Source organism: Bactrocera dorsalis, chromosome 2 (assembly GCF_023373825.1).
Source record: "Bactrocera dorsalis isolate Fly_Bdor chromosome 2, ASM2337382v1, whole genome shotgun sequence".
NCBI classification, from domain to species: Eukaryota; Metazoa; Arthropoda; class Insecta; order Diptera; family Tephritidae; genus Bactrocera; species Bactrocera dorsalis.
Window position 1 is genome coordinate 407,473 of NC_064304.1, and position 22,120 is coordinate 429,592.

Consider the following 22,120-nt stretch of genomic DNA (forward strand, 5'->3'; position numbering starts at 1 on the left):
AAACTAGTCATAAATAGTTTTTAGTAACAATAAACATTTATATTCAACAACTTGATGTCATATAACTAGCTTAAATACTTATCTGTTGACCTAATGACCACTCTTAATTTTTAGTTACATATATGATTCACAATTAAGGAAATCAAAATAGAGAAGTATGTATTAAATTACAATGCATGTATATACAGAAATATGCAACTATTGATACAAATGAAATACTTTACTTTCTAGGAAATATTTATTCCTTCTAATTGAATAACTAATATTTGGATTATTGTATATTACATACATTCAATTCTCTGGAATTGGTACCTTTTACCTTAATTTTTTAATAGGTTAAAGTCGGCACAGAAAATAAAATAGTTCATGTAAAATTTTTATATAATAAATAAATTAATGAAATAAAGACATTTCTAACACGCAATATTTTTATCGGCTATTTTACACGATTAATTTAAATTAAGTTCAGTTAAATCGTAATAATTGTCTTTGAATCGCGACGTTTTATTTTAAAATTCGGTCGCGCCAATGCAAATTCTTCTGCAAAATAGTGTCCGAAATTAATATTGTGATTTTACATCAGCAACTTAATCAGTATGTAAGGCAAAACATCATGATAATTTTTACCTTCCTTCTGATCCGAACGGAATTGTTATGGTTCTTCAAACTAACGTGTAGAACATTTAATTTGATAGAAAGCAGAAATGTGTTAACCACTAAGAGATACACAAATTTAATTAAGATTTATTTCAAGTAATAAATGTTTCGACATATACATAGATACAGTTCCGTTATGAAAAGCGTATGGCCTAAACATAAAGCATGTATAAATCCATTAAATTAACTTTCGTTGGATATACGATTATGTATGTGAAACAACACCTTTGAATGATCATCTTATGTTATATAGGGTGGGCCATATAAAATTTTAAATTTAAAGATAGGGCGTAAAAGATTGAGTGTAGCGCTTGCTGTATAGCACGTAGCGCCGTCCTGCTGGGACCAAATGTTGTACAAGTCTTCTTTTTCAATTTGCTTGAAGAAAAATTCGGTTCGGTTCGCGATATCGCTCACCATTGATGGTTACGGCGGTTTCTTCTTCATTTTCGAAGAGCCGAAGGGCCGATGATTCCACCAGATCAAAATCCGCACCATGCAGTGATTCGTGCTGGGTGCATTGGCTTCTCGACAATTACGTGCGGATTTTCTGTGCCCCAAATGCGCCAATTCTGCTTGATAACGTAACCATCAAAGTGGAAATGAGCCTCGTCCGAAAAGATGATTTTTCCCAGTTTTCTTCTTCCATTTCGTAAATTTTAGACTTTTTACTGAATATCTGTCACTTTCCGCATGGTATTTGACGTTTCCAATGTCGAAATATCGATAATTCAAATTTAAAACGTTAGATGACCAGATACTTGTATCACATACATGGTCTGATATCGGTGGTTTCGACAAACAAGCGCCTTCTTAGGCCAAGAGGGACGTGAGCGTGACGACATACAGACAAACGGATAGACAGTCGGACATGGCTAAATCGACTCAGCTCGTCATGCTAATTATTTATACGAGTATGTACATATATTTCCTACTCTTTCATCCGGGTGTTACAAACTTTGTGGCAAACTTAATATAACCTATTCAGGGTATAACAAAGAATAAATTAAATTAATTAAATTCAAATGTCTATTATATTATGCACATGTATATGCATATTATATGCAAAAATAGGTGATACAATTCCAATTTTCGAACATATTGTAAATATTATTTTGAAAAGAGTGCTATTGCAACCATAGGAAAGATTTGAAAAAAAAAAAATGGGTGTCGAACTGAGTAGCAACGAACTGTTACCAACAATAATACAGAGTCTGTTGCCCATACACGACCGACTCGGTCCCTTCGTCTTTCCTCATCTTTTCCCTCGCCTACAAACTACTAGTTAGAGCGACAAATGTCTCCCTGTGCGAACGCAATCTTAAAAGAACTATGCTCAATTGAACAACCTAGTCCTTGAAAAGAGAGTAAATATAAAGAAAAAATCGAATGAGCATGAGCAATATTCTATTTACAACATGCTATAACATATTTAGTGTAGGTATAATAAGTACTGTATACAAAAACTTAGCACAACTGTCCGTAATTAAATTTGATTGCTTTTATACAAAAAAATATACATGTATTTAATTGAATGATATGTATCAAATAAAATGAATTACATGTGCATACCATGCATTTACATATGTACATACAAACACTCATAACCGGTAGCATTGATATTATAAAGCCAAGCACCCAAAGAATTGGTGCTTTTCATTTCATGATCGAAATCCAAGCAATTTTATATGTACATATCCTATATGTAACTCAAACACTGACGTAAATAGCATTTATGCATTTCACATACATATGTATGTATGTATACCTTAGTTAAATTGTTAGACGTGTGATTTACATTTGTATCATACATGATTTGGTACGAATACATATTTAAATGAGTAAGGAGAAGCTAAATTCGGGTGTAACCGAACATTTTACACTTTTGCAGCTTTCAAGAATCAAAGCCAGGGAACTACTTAAAGGTGTAAAATCGAAATCCAAGCAATTTTATATGCACCTATACTATATGTAACTCATATGTACAGTGACGGAAACATAAGGTTTGTTAGAAAAACGAAAATCATTTTATGTAGTATATGGGGGGGGGGGACCCGATTTTATCTATTTTCCCAATACCACTACTATTAACATGCCACATACTAAACAACCAATTAAATAAAGTAAAGACAGTCGGATGTTCGAAAATCCTTATATTAGTTATATAGGGGCTAGCTCAAGTTTTTCCTCAAATTTATGTATTTTAGGCACAGAGATATACTGTTATGAGTAAAAGATGCCAATCTTTTCATTTTCATTTTCATTGAGATTACTCACATATTGGCCGATATATGCGATACAAAGTCACCCGGAAGTTCGAAAATCTTTATATTGGGTATATAGGGACTAACGGAAGTATTGGTCCGATTCAATAAATTTTTGACGTACAGACATTGTCAGAGGATTATCTCTCATTGTCAGAGAGGATTATCTCTGAATTTCAATTATATATTTTTCACATTGACCGATATTTTCGATCAAAAGTCAACAATAGGTACTGGGGTTCAAATATTCGGTATCTAGGGGCTTGAACACTTTTTGTTGGATTTGAACAATTTTTGTTCATAATGTGGCATACACTAAAAGCATTATTCGTGCAATGTTTTATCTCTTATATTAATTGCTTTTTGGTTTTTGCACCAGAAAGTGAAAGAATCAGATGGAATTTAAAATTTTGTTATATGGAAAGTAGGCGTGGTGACCTTGTAACATAAAAGTTTCAGAGGAATGTCAAGAAACAAATTTGGTTGAAATCAGTCTAGCGGGTCTCGAGATATGTGATTTCACCCAAAAGTGGTCGGTGCCACGCCTATCGTCCAAATTGACACCGCTCCATTAAAACCTTCTCGTACCATCTCTGGGGTAAAATTTAATGTCTGGCGTATTTAGTTATTACACTTTTAGGAGTGTTTAACAGTACTGTTATATGGGAAGGGAGGAGTTGTAGCTTCATGGAGCGGGGATCACGCCCGATTTTTTAAAACATTTTGCCCATAGGTGCTGCTTGATACTGCGATCTTAGAGTTTCATATCTTAATTTAATGTTAAGTGATGGTATTTTGTATATTTTCGGTTAATAACATTTTGTGGGCGTGGCAATGGCCCATTGCGCCCATCTATGAACTTGTTCTATTTTTTGGCAAGGAACGCGCATCCCAAGTTTTATTAATATATCTCAATTCTTACTCAAGTTACAGCTTGCACGGACTGACAGTCAGAGACAGTCACCCGGATTTCACTCATCTCGTCGTCCTGGCCATTTATATATATATATATATATAATATATATATATTGCAACAAGTTGCAAGAGAATAACTATATGTTTGGTAGATTTCGTCGAAGAATGGAGTGACATAAATTGTTATAAAGGTTAATATTGTTATAGGTCTAATATAAAAGTATCTAGTTGAAATAAATTAGGTGCATCGTAACCATGACATTCTAACGTCACAGTATGAAAATGGGACAAATCTAACAATAACTACGGCTTGATACCTATGACAGATTTTTTGGGGAAAAAACGGTTTATTCGTGATATACATACATACATAAGTATATTAATAAAATTCAAAAAGCATCTATTCCATGTACTCTGAGACCGTAAATGAATTAAACCTGGTTAGAAATCCCGAAAATCACAAATGTATTCAGCAACAAAGGTAAAAAAATGGTTTTTATTAAATACTAAATTGTAAATTGCATAAGTTACGAACTCAACTAATTTAGCTGTGTTAAGTAGAGATGCATTTGCGGCGTGGTACCTAAGTACAGTTAACAGTATTTTGGAGGTTTTGAGTATGCATGTATATATGTATGTGTATGCATTTACCATACTCATAAATGATATTTAACATGTACTACATGAATTAATACAAAGCTTTTGCATGCACAGCTACGAATATGTTTAAGTGTATAAGTTTTAAACTGAAGCAGGAAAAAATCTATAACATATAATATATAATGAGTTGAAGCTTACATTTCCATTGCAAAATGCTATTTTTAATATACTCACTTTTAGAGCCGACTTTAAAACAACAACATCGCCAGGGCTTTGCACCCAAGGCTCTCCATCGACTTGTACTGGCATATCCGAGTATAAATGAATTTTTATATGACCTCCCTATAAAAAATTTAATTAATTTCGATTCTAACAGAACATGTTATACATATGTATCTGAGGATGTCAATAGAAAAATATATCGTCACATAAAGTGCAAAACATCGTATCATCAAAAAAATTTAAATTGAGTTTCTTATTGATTATGATGCACTACACTATATTACACACATATGTATGTATATCTACAAAATTTTGAGTTTCTGCCATCATGTACATATCACAAAGTTGCAACCTAATTTCAAATTTTTTTTCAATAAGAAGACTCTGTTTTATACCGTATTTTTCTTCTGAAAACTTATGAAAAATATCGTTTTAGGTGACGATATGAACTTTTTAAAAACTGACATACTAATGAATTAACCAACCTGTGCGATTCTCATTGCCGTCCGTATACCGGATTGTATTTGCCCTAAGTGTACAACGCCTGTAACACCAACAATCTCCAACACTCCATCGTAATGGTTGGGTGTGGAAAAGTTATCGTCCTTATCTGGTCCCCATGGGTTTGCGCCGCTACCCCAGCTACAAAATACAAATAAATGAAAAAGTGTATTTTGTATATTTGTAATATATAAATATAATAATTATATAATTAATACATAACATAATATGAAATAATGTATATTTTTTTTATTATTGTATTTACATACCTCAAAATATTCAATATAATAATCCCCTCAACAGGTGGCAAATCAACTACTTTGCCATCAACTTCCAATTTTAATTCCTTATGAAGATCTTTAACGGTTTTACGACCAACAATTTTTCGCAAGCCCATCTTAACATAATAACCTTTATTGTGTAATCGAGAATTAAATTTGTTCGGATTTTCTTCGCGTGCATTGTGAAAATCGAGACAAAGGTCGGCATCAATGCCAATGCCGAAATAATTATTCATAACGAATATTTGAGAGTTGTCTTCATTTTGGGCGCCACCACCTATAGAAAGGGGAGTTTAAATATACAAATAAGAAATTGAATCCAATAATATTCATCCATAAAAGGTTATTTTTGAAGCCACATCTATGAAAATTATTCTTTTACATACATTATTAATCATAATGAAAATGATTTAATGTTCTCTTAATTATAAAGAATTCAAATTCATGTTTAAGAAAATAACTTTTTTTCTAAACAATTGAAAATAATTGCTTCTTTTTCCACATAACATAGACTGGGCACTCATCAGTGCCAAAATGTACATTTTTCAGATGCCATAATAAGAAATTCTCACATAAATCACATATTATCGAAAACATATAAAATATGTTGTAAGTTTTTTTAAGCATATAGATAATATACATATGTATATACATATGTAATAATAATAAATTACTAAATTATAGTTTATTAATTGAATTATTAATTAATTTATTTGTTTAAAAACCACATAAAATCTATAAATTTGGATACAACATTAAGAAAAATAATGAATGTTTTCAAATACATATGTGCAATTCGAAGTGAAAACATACGATGTACTCTTGAGGTTTTGGCAAACATTTTTTTAATTTTTATTTTACATAACATCGACAGTTTGGCAATGGAAAGCATCTCGTGCGCGAAAAAATACCTCATTTCATAGATTTTTGTTGAAATTGAATGCTCTAAAAAAGTCGCTTACGGTTTTTCTTAAACCTAACAGTTTAAAAGACATTAACAGTTGAAATTCAACTATTTTATGGCGGATTTTTTTTCTTGTGAATTTATGCCTAAATAAAAAAAAAAAAACAATTTTAAATTGGAATTAGGCATTGAAGTTTTACGCTCTCGTTGACGGTTAACTTAATCGAAAAACTATATGATATCGTTTTCGTAGAGTAGTAAATTTTCTACAAAATTAAGAGTTTTGCAAATTAAATTTTTTTGAAAGAGTTATAAATTTCATGAGAAAAAAGTTTGCCTTAAAATAAACAAACTTCAACCGTTAATATCTTTAAAACGGGTAGCTTACAATCGGTTTTCTATAAAATGTATAAAAAAAAGATATAATTTTTCAAGTAGTTGGAAGTGAGATTTGAATTCTATGTTTATTTTTAGGCATAATAAGAACAAAATAGAAAACTCTAGGGCGGAGAACCTTCCCGTTATAAAAATATGCTATTAAACCATTATTATACAAAACTTTAGGTGAAGTTACGAATTATATAATAATATTTTTGAGTATGTATGTACATATGTATATGATTTTAAGTAATTTGTGATGGGTCGATGTTAATGTTTTAGTTGTGGATGTGGTCTATTCGTATATAAAGTATAACAGTTTTGTTCAGATAACTGTTGTTTGAATCGCCTAAAACTAAGAGAGATAGGTTTAAAGTTATATATACATATATAAATGATCAGGATGACGAGACGAATAGAAATCCGGATGTCTGTCTGTTCGTCCGTCTGTTTGTGCAAGCTATAACTTCAATAAAATTTATGATTTCTTCAGGAAACTTGGTACACGAGTTCCTTGGGAAAAAAGGGAGGTATAGTTCGTATATATACGAAATTGGGCATTGCCACGTACACAAAACGCTACAAAAGTAAACTTATAAGATGTGAAACTGTAATTTGGCACTGACGATCGCAATAGCAAGGGGCACCTGTGGGTAAACGTTTTTGAAAAAAAAAAAAAAAATATGATGGATAATACAAGAGAGCTTTATAGGAGACGGTGTCAAAATTGTCAAAAACTGCCCACTCATATTTAGATGAAATCACTTGTATGTATGTATCTCCGGACCTACTCCACTGACTTCAATCATATATAAAAACGGTTATGTAGTCGCTTTTTAAGATTGGTTTCTTTTGTTATAGTACAATTATTGAGATATCTTTTCTTAATATTCTTATTTTCATATTTAAGCGATTTTCCGAGTTATTAGAAAATATATTTGCATGTCCGGTTTGGATCGATAAGCTTTAGGTTTAGGAGCGACAGATTGGAGATATGTATATACATAGGTATGTATGAAAACTTGAAAATTATTAAAAATTACTCATCATAGAATAGATGTAGTTTGTATTCGAAAGAGAAGTTTTAAATAATGTTAGAAATAATAGTAATAAATAACGATTACAAAAACGTGAAATTTGGCACATCAAATGACCTGATATTTCAGTCGATGTTATGGCCGGTAATTGATGGTGCTGATTTGTTTGTTGCGATAGATGTGCTTGGTGAGCCTTCTTCTTCTTACCCGTTGTATTTGAGGGCGCCTTTAATGCAGGCTCTTCCGGCTTGTCTTCCGGATGAAATACAACCGTCCAACGATCCAGGCGTATCTCTTCAGCTTCGATAACGTCACGGAGTAAATTTAGAGGATCTTCGCCTCCTGTATAACCAGAACCCCAACAAAGTACTCGGGCCAAATCATTTCCTAAATGATAAAATAAAATGTATTTCATAGTAATAATAAAAATGGTAATCATTTAAAATTGATTTTTATCATTTCTTACCGGTGCCCAAAGGAACTATAGCACAAGGTGGACTTGAGCATTCGGAATCCTGTCCCACGTTGTCCAAGCATTGTAATACCCAGCCGATGGTGCCATCACCGCCACATACCAGTATTTTGTAGTTAACAATTTGCCGAAATACATACAATCTATTATAAATAAAATGAGATTTAAATGAGGGCATTAAAATCATATGTATTTCTCATACCCCGGCAAGGGCCCTCCGTTATCCAAGTCGAATACTTGATATGGGTTCAGAAGCTTCCTAAAACTTGATATTAGTTCAAGACCTTGACAACCGCCTGATTTAACATTAACAAATACAAGTAGTGGTCGCACATCTGATGGAACCATGCTCGGTTCTATATTTGGCAAGAGCATGACTAAAAGCTTCTTATCTTCTATAATAGTTTCACGTAAGTTATAGAAAGCTCGAACCTAATGAATACAATTTTATTTAATTGGAAATGTTTGTACGTGTGAAAGCATGAAATTCCATTTTTTTTTACTCTCGCAATGTATTGCCCAGAGTATAATAGTTTTAGTTTGTTTGTAACACCCAAAACAATCAATATAGACATAGAACTAAAAATTTATCAACATCACGAGAAAAATTGAATTGGCTGGGTAACACAGTGGCGTTAGTCGAAAAAATATTAAGTGCAATAATTTGGTCACCAATTAAGCAAAAATAGTCAAATGAGCGCACTGGTGGTGAGTGTTCCCCATAAATTAGCAAATTTGTATATTTCGAGATCCTATCGCAACATCTTGGAAAAAATACTAATTACTTGTATGGAAACTTTATAATGAGCTCTATCTTCATTATGGTGTTAAGGTAGCCACAACTAGTTGAATTTAATAAAATTATTCTTATTTAACTTTTTCTTTACAAAATAATACAAACTTATACATTTTGAGAAATACAATTTATTGACGTGACAGTGGGCCAACCAATTACGCCCCTTTGGAGGATAAATCTACCTTTAGTGCCAAAAATAAAGGGAACCGGGATAAGACAACCAATTCGTCTCTTCATTTTCGACCTTTATCGACTTATATTGATTATTAGTATTAGTGTTGGATATACTTTTTTGATTGAGTATTATGAAAGAAGAAACTTTCTAACGTAATTAAATAAAATTTAAATTTGGTCACAAACATTTGTGGATACTATTTGATTCACTAACTTACCGCCTTTTGAGCGTCTTCAAATGATAGTACCACTGAGCCATATTCATAGTAGATAGGTCCAATACTAGTAAATTTATTTTCATCTGTAACATACTTATTCAAAATTTGTTCGTAATTGCGTTGTGATAAGCCTGGTGGTAAATTTCCAACGAATAACGCGATGTTTGGTCCATGCGGATCTTGCTTATGTTGCATATAAAATCGCATTAGTTCCATTTGTCTGATGGAATCCTTGCCCAATTGCTTCATTATATCCCATGGCCGCTCATTCCATGATAATATCCTTTCGGTAACCCCACGGTCTAGTAATACCTCAGAGCATCTGAAGCATAATTCATATTTTTAATGAAAAATATAATACTATTTTTAATGCTTTCTTACCTATAATCTTGGATTTGGTTATCTTGTAAACCAAATCTATCTAAAGCATCGCGAATCAAATCCTTAATAATGGTTGTATTTTCAACAGGAACATTAACATACGGCTCTTCTAAAGAGCATTGCAGTTTACCCGGATAAACGCGTACATATCCTTTGTCCTTATCGTGAAACCTTAGATATATTGCTGGTCTCTTTCCTTCCAAATGCGTCAAGTTCATTACGGGGGTTGGATCTTGCAATGGAACATCCTCCATACCAGACGCAGCATACAAGTCAGTCATGTAAAATGCCTAAAAAAGTTGATAATAGTACGCAAAATATTTGTTTATATTTTGTTATTTTAATTTAATATATTCTTAGCTATAATTTTTTTTAATTACTTACGCTGGGTTCTCTAGTTATATGAAATGCTCGCAATGCTGTAGTTAGTAATTGTTCTAAGGTATACGTCCGCGGTACACTAATTACCCGGTATAGTTGCCGTCTAAATGAGTTGTTACCGTCGAAAACTTTGATCATTTCTGTATACAAAAATAAATAAAACAATACAATTAGCAAAACTTACATATGTATATCTGAAATACAAAAAAAATGTTTTTAAATTCTTACCAATGTCCTTTTCCTCACTTTCTTTTTCCTTTTTGGTTTTATCTTTGTCTGATTTTTCCGATTTGTGTGAGGATTCTGGGCGATAGTGTGATGACGTACCACTTCCGCCACTAACGGCACTAGCGTGCATTGTATCAGTTTTAATACCCGGTTCTTCATCTTTGAAGCGTGGCGTGTCTCCACTACTAAACTCTTCAGATATACTTCGTGCTACCCAAGAAATAAAATATAATGATTTTAGAAATGCATCCCATAAAATGTTTTCAACACTTATATTAGCTTTAATTCAACCGATTATAATAAAATTATATATACATTATTTATATATATATATATATATATATATATATATACATACATATATATTAGTTATAATAAGTTAGCAACCACAATATTCAAAGACTACAGATACACATACGAATACGAAAGCTTAGTTATGTTAATATAATTATGAAATAACTTAATACTAAAGTATAGATTAGCATAAATAAATTCATTCTTATATGTATTTATGTTTGTTTTCTTCAAAGCCTAGAGGTTCCTTGTTATGATGGTTTCGTTCATTATGTGGATGTGTCCTACATGATGTCTACGAATATTCGATTAATTGGTCCTTTTCACCTTCCACTTATTACTGGATAAGTGGGGATAAATAATGATTTTTGCCCATGCCACGATAATACATGCATTTATAAAATACATATAGCAATAAAGATACCCTTCCAACGTACTTCACGTCCTTAAGTTCGGTCGCAAACATTTTCTCGATATGACTTAAATTAAAAAATGCTAATTATCCACACGTTAGCTAGTAGTCGCCAGCCAAGCGTAGAATTTACATCTACATATAATATTAATAAATTTATATATGATGAATTAATTAATTGTCCAAAATTGAAAGTATTGGTAAGGATAGCCAGATTTCGTATGTAACCAAAGTGATGTTTTTGTTATTTGTAAATAAATACAAATATGTTAATTTTATAACTTTATCCAACCCAAATGTTTAGGCTTTGTTGGGGCTAGTAGACAGTTTATGTGAAGTCACAGTTTTTGTAACAAATGAATTCAATAAATGTTAATGGGGATGGGGCTTCTGTAAAAGTACAGCAATTTACATGGATTATATTGATTGTTGCTACTGAACAAGTCGGTTTTTTTGGGACGCACCATGTGGAACCGGTAAGACACTTTTAATATCTAACATCTAGCATAAAAAATAGCGGAAATGTTGATAAAAAGTTCAATTATAATTCGAGATGAGTGCAAAACAATGCAAGATGCAAACGGCAACTATGAAGTTTTCGGTGCCGCTATCTTACCACTTCCTGGGATTGCCATTCTTCACTTGTCCTAAGGCAAACATATGTATGTATATATGTATGTGCGAACAAATGAAAAATAGTCTCATATATTGGGTTGTCAAAAACGTCTTGCGGTATTTTCGCTAGTTGGCGCTGAAAGCTTGTAGTTCTAGTTTTATTCGTCGCATCGGGTCATGCTATACCTTTTTGGAAAGCTCATTTCACGCGCTAACACGTGTTTGATTGATCGTGAGTTATAGCGTCGCAAACATGGAGCAAAATAAAGAGAAAATACGGCATATTTTTCAGATAAAGGCAAAAATGCATCTCAAGCCGCCAATAAAATTTGTGCAGTTTATGGACCCGATACAGTTTCCATTTCCACCGCACAACGATGGTTTCAACGTTTTCGTTCTGGTGTAGAGGTGCGCCACGATCCGAAAGGCCTGTCGTCGAAAATTGCGATAAAATCGCTGAATTGATCGAAAGAGACCGGCATAGTAACAATCGTAGCATCGGTCAAGAGCTGGGCATGAGTCATCAAAAATTCATTTCAATTTCAATAAAAATAAAAAAATTCAATAAAAATACCGCAAGACTTTTTTGACAACCCAATACATATATTACAGTTTCTATGTGTTGGGAATGGTAGAATAGAACTGTAACCACATTCGCAATGTATAGCGAAAAAAACTTGATTAAGTCAGAATATATCCAGAATGTAAAAATTAATTGTTTGGATTATAACTGACTCCATATATTTATTATAAGTGGCTAAAAATGTAGAAGTTGATGAGATTAATTAAAAATTCACAGTTGTCCTCAGGCAAATGGATGAAAATTATCTAAATATATCCCGGATTGACTTCATATAACCATCGGTTGAGAATTGTTCAACTATTATTATTCAGTGTATTATCACAAGTATTATCAATTTTGAAAATTAATAATTTATTACAAGTTGAATATAAAATGAATAAAAAAAATCAATTATTTTCAAATTTGCAAGTATTTGATAGGGTTGTTACACCCGGAATAACGTTTTCGTTTTTATTCATAAATACAATTTTACTGTATAATAATAATAATAGTTAATAATTTAAGTATACCTTAGCCACAGCAAAGAGTGGACGGGGTCCTCTAGTATATTATATTTCATAAACTTTGTGAAGGGTACTTATCGCTGGCTCGAAACCGGTTTTAGACCCGCGGTCTTTTAGCCAAAATTGTTCAAAATGATCCGTAGAACATTTCCCACATACGTTATTTTATTGGAAAAAATATCGACCCGTTCTAATGTTACATATGTACATTGATAAGTTCTCAAATTCAAGATGAAACATGATTTATGAAAAAGAAGGTGAACACCAGGATTAAATGTGTCAAATATAATATGTTTTGATGTGACACCAATTTAATGTTCAAATAGAGCTTTTATAATTTTCTAAGGCAAAACTCGAGCCGAACTAACACTAGATAATCTATATTAATTCTTATTTCGTTACCTTCCTTAATCATTGAGTTATCTATTCTAATGTGAAACAATCGTAATCAATGTCTCCCTTAAGTGTGTGCAGTGTGGTGAAGCACTTAATTCAAAATAGAGACAATATTAGTAAATACAAATACGAAAAATCACTTTGTGTTTTGCTTCTTTTGGAAAAAAGTACAGTTAGCTTAGTTGAAATATATATATACACATACCTACATATGTATATTAGGTTTTCAAAAAAGTCTTGCGGTATTTTTATTGAATCAATTCGTGTGGCACCCATATATCGAGCTTCTTAGTGACTCCAAGCTTCTTCAAATGGTTTATAACGGTTTGATGACTACTATGCCGGTCTCTTTCGACCAATTCAGCGATTTTATCGCAATTTTCGACGACAGGCCTTCCGGAGCGTGGCGCATCTTCGACCACCTCTACACCAGAAACGAAAACGTTGAAACCATCGTTGTGCGGTGGAAATGGAAACTGTTTCGGGTCCATAAACTGCACAAAATTTATTGGCGGCTTGAGATGCATTTTTGCCTTTATCGTAGTAGTACTGTACGACTTAAAAGAAACGACAATCAATCAAACGTGAAATGAGCTTTCCAAAAAGGTATAGCATGACCCGATGCGACGAATAAAACTAGAACTACGCGCTTTCAGCGCCAACTAGCAAAAATACCGCAAGACTTTTTTGACAACCCAATACTAATATTATACATATGTATATATATATATATATATTATTACATTTATTGTTATTATTTGTAATATTATTAATGTTAATGGTAGTAATATGTGCGGAGGTTTAGTATGATTTCAACATGTAAATAAATTAGCGCTGTAATTCCAAATATTATCGATGTAAATATAATAAAATTAAGAATATTTACATGCACATATTTTTATTGTTTTAAATTTCCATTGTCAACTTATTAGTAATAGAAGCAGTCATAAAGAGTTTAACAGAAATGCAATATGGAGCCTCGAGCGAAACAAGTACATACATACTTGTTTGCTTTGGCTAAATTTAACTTTACCCTATACGCATTTACAAGAATGCACGAGTATTGAGGAATCTCTAAGCTAAGCGAATCTGACTAGTGATGGACAAAATGCCATATCTGACTAAATTTCATGCAGGTGCTTCGTTTTTGAACTTGTTATCATTCATAATTTCTATCACAAATAATTGAAAGTAAAAAACGAAGTAAACTTGAATTCGTCATAATATAAGGTAAAAAACCAAAGTTAATTAGGCAATGATTAGGAAAATACCAATATTGAAAACAACAGGATACATTAATCACCTCTGCGTTTGTAGTAACGATGTTTCCGCCACCCAAGCGATAGGCACTGCATTCGTCGTAGCAACCGTCCGAATACGTGTTCTTCATTGTCACTAACGCGTGATCGACTGCGACTACTACCACCATCACTTATATCGCCTGCTGTGGCGTCATCACTCGTAAAGCTATGCGGCTGATCATCTAAATACATGTGAAAATTTGTAGGACTGCTGGCTTCACTACTATACGCTGGCGTTTGATATTCTGCTTTCACGTGTCGTCTTAAGTCATACCCGTCCTCATAATCTTCATCATCGTCGGTGTAGCCGCTACGGCTAAGTCCACTGCGCACATCTTTTAAAGTCAAATAGTCATCATCGTACGGTTGATAATTACCATCTTCATCTTGTATGGTAATTTCTATACTTTGTCCTGTGGTATCTAAACTGAAGGCACTTTTCGATGTTTTAGTGCCTATGAGCACTGAATCTTTAGTACGTTTTTTTGAGCGACGTCGAAAGAGTCGCGTGTAGTCTTTTTTACGTGTATACTGTTTGACTCCAGGTTCTTGGAATGATTTACTTCGGTTCACTGCCGAAAGATACATTTTTAAAGGATTCTCTGGCACAGGCGAATGTGACGAGCAATCACTGGAATTAGGCGAGCAGCTCAAAGAGCCGCCTTTGTTCGGGACACCCTTAAACGGGCTGAGGTTGTACGTTTTCGCTTTTAATAAAGCGCCAGTCTTAGAAAATTGTTCATGTGCGTTGCTGTTGCCATCTTTTGGAGCCATAAGCGTTTGCGTAACTAGTGTAGGTGCGTTGATTGTTTGACACGCTTTGAGTGCACATGCTGTTATTATTACGTTTTGAGCATTTTCCAGTTTTTCATCTAAATTATAATGACTTTCTACCGATGTTTTAATATTACCTTTATTATAGCTTAAATTACTAATCTGATTTATGTTAGAGTCATAACCAATGTTGTCCACAGTTGTTAAAACACCTTCCGTATCGGTAGTTTCATAGAGACTTTGACATTGTCGTCGTAAAGTTTTCGCTACGATACTATGATCACTAGAGTCTAGTTGTTTAACTTTAATGTTATGATAATCTTCACTCACTTCACTACCATTTACATCGCAAACATCGATATCCTCGTCTTCTGTATTGGATGATAAGTGTTTTCGCGAGATTGGATGCATGCGACGCAACAAATTTGTATATAATAGATGAAGGGAAGAGGATGTAGATGAAGACTTTTGTATATTGCAAGTCACATTTTGATTTGGAGGTGTTCCGCTGACAGTCTTTACAGCGTTATCGTCACTTAAATATACAGGTATGTTGATGCACTTGCATTGTTCACCTTCTTTGAGCTCAGAATAGGTAGGACTTTTCTCAACTACTGGGAGTGTAAGTAAAGGTAAAGATGGCGTTGGTGTGAAGCTGGTGGATATTGATGATGCGGATGATGATAGTAGAAAATTTTCCTTTGATTTCTTGCGACGTTGTCTTTCAATAAACAGAATCTCTTTTAAGCTTGGTTCGGGGACTTTATTTATTTCGTTGATTGCATCTGTTATACAGCCTTCATTGGGAGTAATGAAATTTACGGAAGTAGTATTTTCTGGGCACTCTATTGTCCCCAAATCAGCTATATTTTCGAGTATTTTTTAATTTTCAAAAAGGAAAATGAAATTAAAAATAAGAACCTCTAAATATAAAAACAAGTGAAATGATAAAGTTTTTTCTTCAATTAATAGAAGAATTGTCAGCATTCTAAATAATCTAAAATATTAATTCACTTGAAAATTATAGACAACGTAAGAGTCAAAAAGTAACAATTCAATAAAGCTCTTATTTCCTAAGTAAGCATGCTCTGTCGGTCCTGCGCCAAAATTAAGTGTTTCGTATAGGCGTCGCACAAAGTCCTTCTCAATTATAACTAAATCCTTAGTCGGATTATAAAATTTATTAGCAATCGTTAAACCGCATTTCTAGCAACTTGCGACATATGGACAACATACTTCAACTGCTTTGTTTCTTTACTTTTCATAGATCGTCCTTTTATGGAGATTTGATAACTTCGAATTGCCTTGTTATATGCATACTTTATTAAAACTAAATACAAAAATGTTTGGAAAATGTTGAGTATTCCTAAAATTGACTAAATGCCCTTAAGTGATAAACAATTAATAGCAAAACCAATTACGAGTATGTATTTTTTCTTCAAAAACAACTGATATAAGTTGATATATAAAAAAATCAGGAAATTAATTTTTTAATCGTTTCTACATGGAATCGACTTGATGCTGATAGTATTGTTCCTCTACTTAATTTAAACATAAAAACCATGAATAATATCGGTTGGGAGTGCAGGAAAGAGAAGAAGCATGCTGATGAGAACAAATGTCATGATTGTATTTTATATGAAAATTGCTTCTGCTAAGATATTTATGATATTTCCTTATTACAAAGTGGGTTTTCAATCTCATGTCTAGATAAGTTTCAATAATTGAATATAGTTTAATTTTTAAGCCATACTTATAAATAACATAATCGTGCTCATGTTGAGTTGAAGATAAGTTTTGCTATTCCAAAATATCTTACGTTTGCGTACATTTTATAAAGTCTAATCGTTAACAGCGAAAATTCCACCACCTATTCTGCCGCAACAACAACAACATCAACAAAGTTGCTTCCAGAATTAATTCGAACTGTCTTGAAACAACTTTTAGCTAAATCTAAGTTTACTAAAGGACTCATGATTCGGAAATATCTAATGAAGAGTGATTTTCATCGATCATACTTTGAAATGAACATTCTTAAAGAAATATAAATGCAATAAATCCAGGAATTTCTATTTACATGATCTATATCCATGATATCCATCACCATAGAAATGACTAGCCTAGAATTGAACTCAATAATGGTCAATGGTGAGCAAGATTATTGAAAAATATATTCATTATTAAAAATAGTAAGCTTAATAAAACCTGCGAACAGTATATTTTAATTCCGTTTACGTATCGATAGTATGTAATACCGAAAACTAAACGAGACATAAGTATATGGAATGATCTATAGCATTTCTTTTCTTTCTGTGAAAGTAGGAATGTAATACCATTATTACATTTGGGTGAAATCGGACTATCGCTCACATAACATACAAAACGGCATTAACAGTAAATAAAATGTTTTGACGGAATGTAAGTAAGAAAAAAATTCTAATTTGATACAAGGAGTAAGAGTCGGGAGAAGCAACCACTAAAACTAAGAAAACCAATGTGGTGGGCATATTATGTTTCACCATTTCATCATACGAGTATAAATGAAAATTTCACGTTGATCCTAACACAGCTAAAAGTCTGCATTAAATTGTAATTTATTTTGCGAAGAAGTTTGATTTTTTTTTTTAATTTCGATTAGGAAAATTTATCCACAACTCATGTTATTGACTTCGATAATATACCAACAATCTTTAAGAGTAAATACTTACGGCACGAGTAATCTCGTACTAATGTGGTTTTCGATTTAACTTGTACGCCAATAATAGCTTCTATGGGAACCTCGGTGCGCGGAATCGAGACCGAATGTGGAGGTAAATATATGGGTTGAAGTACACCAAAATTACATTCGGTTGTCAGGTACGTGCGGCATCCCCCATGCGTTGTCATACCGCACCATTCGCAGCGATAGCCTGAACATTTCCAATCCACAATAATTTTTTATGTATAATTAATATATTTTTATATTTACGTATATATCCATCTACCTTTACCTGTGAGGCATTCGGACGACCAACATGTCTTTTTACAGTAGGCGCACTTAGACGTGGGGGGTAGATTACCTTCCCTCCAATGATGCTTTTAATATATAGGTGAAGAATATTATATTAAATTATGTTACAATTTGCATAACTTTTAAATATTTCGTTTATTATGTTGTAATACTACACAAGGCAATATATTCAAAAATTGTCGTAGCTACAACTTCTGATACATCAAACAGACGTAGAATTTCCAACTGAATACAATTAATTCTCATATTAAATAGTGGAACATTTCATGGGTTTCATTAAGGTACCTCTTACAATTTCAAGCACAAAGATACACTGTTTTGAGTAAAAAACGCTCTATAATTTTCGTTATATAACTTAAATATTGGCCACTATATGCAGTATAAAGTCACCCAAAAGTTCGCAAATCTTTATATTGGGTATAATGGACTCGGATGAGTATTTACCCGATTCCACCCATTTTTTATACATAGACTTAGTAGATAAATGTAGATCATATTGCATCCAATGGCAAACCTATCATCCCAAGTATAAAACACAAAAACCTTCAAGTATGGCGGTGGTAGCGTGACGGTCTGGGGAGCGTTTTCCTGGGACAGCGTTGAGCGATAAAAGAGGATAGATGGTAGAATGGACCAAATTTCATGCCTCAGCATTTTCAAAAGTACTATGAAACCATTTCTCGTTCGAATAAAAAAGGAAAATTTTACAAAAAAGTGATGTATCAAAGCTGAAGAAGTAACCGCCGTGGCGGTTCTATTCATATCCCTCAACTAGCTTAAAACACTTGCATACATATGTACATACACAAATCTTACATACATACCTGATGTTTCACACTCTGCAATTCTTTGCCGGGCACATACGTCGCATTTTCAGTACAATCAGGCACAGCAAAATCTTGGCACTCAATGTGTGCGAAATATTCGCAAACTAGATTGCAAGAAGAATAGAAAGGACAAATAATTATAAGATAAAAGTCTTTACATTCTTAGCTTGACAAACTTACTTAAACAATGTACTGCTGGACTATCATCTAATCGTCTACGGCAAACGGTACAGAATTTCTTTTTATGATGAGTTGGCTCTGACCAGCAATGCGCGACGGGATTCTTTAAAAAATTTGTTAATGCAGTTAGAATTTATAATGAAATTAAATATGGATATTTTATTACTTAATTAAACTAATTATAAACATGATATTATATTATGCTCGTATATAGAGTACTTTTTAAATTAATTTATTACAAAATTAGTTTAGCTCATCTGGTAATAAAAGTATACCATCCGGAGTTGGCACCACTATAGTGATGAAACATATTTGTACATGCATATATTATTGACTATCAACACCCACAAGGTGACAAAAAGCTAGCATTTGTTTCGACCTGCATTGCGAAGAAACAAGTTTTTGGACTTGACTAATATTAGAACCAAGTCATCTGTTATTCATAAATAATGGTAGTCATCAATATCTCAACCTCATGATGGCATGACAACCTTACTTATTCAGTATGAGCACAGAATCCATATTTTTCGGGACAACTGATATTCATGTGTCGAATAGCAATTACAAAAAAATGTTTGTCCCAGGGTCGAATTTTGCTTTTCGGTTTTTAATAGAAAGTAAGGTTGTCAAGGTAAAAAAATACCTACCTACACTGAACTAAATTGAAATACAAATATTTGTAAAACATACAAATGGGAAACCATTAACTAATTTTGCAACAATTTCAATAGTCACTGGTAGATTTTTTTTTACAGTTTAAGAGACAAAACTAAGATTGTGATATCCACGTATATGACGATACTTTGCCATAATTATGGCATTTTTTGAAATTAGTATCCTTTCAAACATTATACCGTCATTCGTTGGCAACATTGAAATTAAATTAAGTCATAGACGGAAGACTGAGTCCTCGAATCGGTAATTTTTTCTTATTCAAGCACAGCTGGATAAGATTAAATTTAGCCTGAGACAAATTGAAATGTAGTAATAAATTATACTTTGTTTGCTAATTTCTTTAATGTTCTTGACCAATAATTCATATCAAACAAAATAAACAATAAATTATGATTATCAAATAATATTTAATGATATGTAAAATTTTACACAAATAAAAGAAATTTCAAACTTTTATGTCCTAAAAACTTCAATTCCAAAAACACGTATATAATTTTAAAAGTATTAACAAAACGTAACTTACCTTTATAATACATGGAGCAATGCCAGAGCATGGAGTAACAACATTTGAAACACAACGATCGTGTATGACGAAATTACACACTATAAAAACAATAAGAATATTGTAATTATTTCACATGTTGGACTTATAGGCATATGGATATATTGCACAATTTAAAAGATGGTATTGGGATACTTTAGATGTACATATACAGACACCTTTGATTTGCATAAGAAATATGCAAAAAGTATCGTGATATAATTAAATTTTTTTAATTAGCTAAAATGATAAGTAAATAATTAGAAAAACATGTGATATATTATAAAAGAGAATGACTGTGGACTCGTATAATATGGTTGTTAGTTATATTACAAACATGTACATATAATTTATGTAATTAATAATACATACCTTCACATATATATCCGATCTGAATAATACCCCAAATCAAATCTGAACAATGATGACAATACGTTGGCTTTCCAAAGGTCTTCTTTACGAATGTATGTCCACCATCCGCCATTTTGCGCATTCTATAAGGATACTTTCGATTATGGGGCGTATCGCTGAATCGCAATTGGCAGCAGACCAATATAACGAAGATATCGACGATACGCGAAAGAAAAGATTTTTGTAATCTTATAACAGTTTTTCTGCTGCTTCTTTTTTGAGGCTTAATTTTTTTAGTTTATCTCTTATAATCCTTTTTACTTCTTTGTTGTTTTTAGTATAACAGCTGACAATTCTCTCAACTGCTCAACATCATATTGGATAAGTCACATTGACTCCTGATATTTTTATTGATGCAATGTACGAAGAATAAGAATTTTGGAAGCAATTCTTCTTGCTCACCACAGAAATGACAGCCAATTTTGTCAATGGCCTTGGTAACTTCTTTTCTATTACTGCTATTATATATTTTTGAATATCTAATAAGTATATTTTGACTATTTGAGCGGCTTTGAATTCTAGTTGGTGCTCTATTGTCTTGCTGTTGATGGCTTTTAGTTTCGACCTTTGTGTCAGCAGCTGTTGCTTTATTGACTGATTTTTTGGGCTTAATGTTTTGTACTGCTGCGTTTGTGCTCGATAAAAGTGATGATAAAATGGCGGCGACGACAACAAATGTGACAGCGACGGCGGCATTTTCATCCATTTGTACTATTCATCCAGACATTTGGGCCGGTACCTGCAACCACAAACAGAAATCAATTATGTGTAACATGTACAAGTATATTTAGATCACTTCGTATATCCTGAATATCAGCCGTGACACTTACTTACTATTTTTGATATATTTTTCTCCGTTCCTTTTCTTCATCTATCTTAAATGCATTTGCCCTCGAGAATGTATTAATTGGATATCTACTATATGATTTCTCATAATTTGAAATTTTCTGTATAAATAAAAGTATTATAAAGCTTTTGCAACATTAAAAAGATTTAAAATATTGTTATAAATCTAACTAGCTGACTCGGAAAACCTTATTTTTCCATATATGTACATACGTTATTTTTAGGAAATATTTAACAAACGCATGTTACTTTATTAAAGATTTTTTAATAAATTGCGAAATGAAAACTGTCTTTATCAATTGAATGTACCATAGAGTGATCACAAAACCATTCTCTCCGTTTT

The 22,120-nt window shown here is 32.5% G+C and overlaps 1 protein-coding gene and 1 long non-coding RNA gene across 9 annotated transcripts in view; one reads left to right on the forward strand and one right to left on the reverse strand.

Moving 5' to 3' along the window:
• LOC105232613 (diacylglycerol kinase theta) overlaps positions 1-22,120 on the reverse strand; it is a 33,270-nt gene that overhangs the window by 5,394 nt on the left and 5,756 nt on the right. For 2 of the 8 annotated variants that reach the window (XM_049447721.1, XM_049447720.1), the window contains exons 2-19: positions 21,762-21,878; positions 20,893-21,670; positions 20,503-20,582; positions 19,305-19,407; positions 19,122-19,228; positions 18,272-18,362; positions 17,996-18,196; positions 14,516-16,150; positions 10,410-10,619; positions 10,185-10,321; positions 9,801-10,090; positions 9,420-9,741; positions 8,434-8,663; positions 8,226-8,374; positions 7,967-8,146; positions 5,429-5,717; positions 5,144-5,300; positions 4,671-4,778 (exon numbers count right to left, since the gene is read on the reverse strand). In XM_049447721.1, coding sequence (XP_049303678.1) covers positions 4,671-4,778; positions 5,144-5,300; positions 5,429-5,717; positions 7,967-8,146; positions 8,226-8,374; positions 8,434-8,663; positions 9,420-9,741; positions 9,801-10,090; positions 10,185-10,321; positions 10,410-10,619; positions 14,516-16,150; positions 17,996-18,196; positions 18,272-18,362; positions 19,122-19,228; positions 19,305-19,407; positions 20,503-20,582; positions 20,893-21,013 — 4,410 coding nt within the window. In that variant the 5' untranslated portion in view covers positions 21,014-21,670; positions 21,762-21,878. Of the gene's footprint in view, positions 1-4,670; positions 4,779-5,143; positions 5,301-5,428; positions 5,718-7,876; positions 8,147-8,225; positions 8,375-8,433; positions 8,664-9,419; positions 9,742-9,800; positions 10,091-10,184; positions 10,322-10,409; positions 10,620-14,515; positions 16,151-17,995; positions 18,197-18,271; positions 18,363-19,121; positions 19,229-19,304; positions 19,408-20,502; positions 20,583-20,892; positions 21,671-21,761; positions 21,879-22,120 lie in introns of all 8 variants that reach the window. The other 6 variants (XM_049447723.1, XM_049447722.1, XM_049447719.1 and 3 more) reach the window with 5 other exon arrangements.
• LOC125776266 (uncharacterized) lies at positions 454-21,594 on the forward strand. The gene is made up of 3 exons (XR_007421586.1): positions 454-594; positions 21,210-21,368; positions 21,454-21,594. It is a non-coding gene; the product is annotated as an uncharacterized LOC125776266 (long non-coding RNA).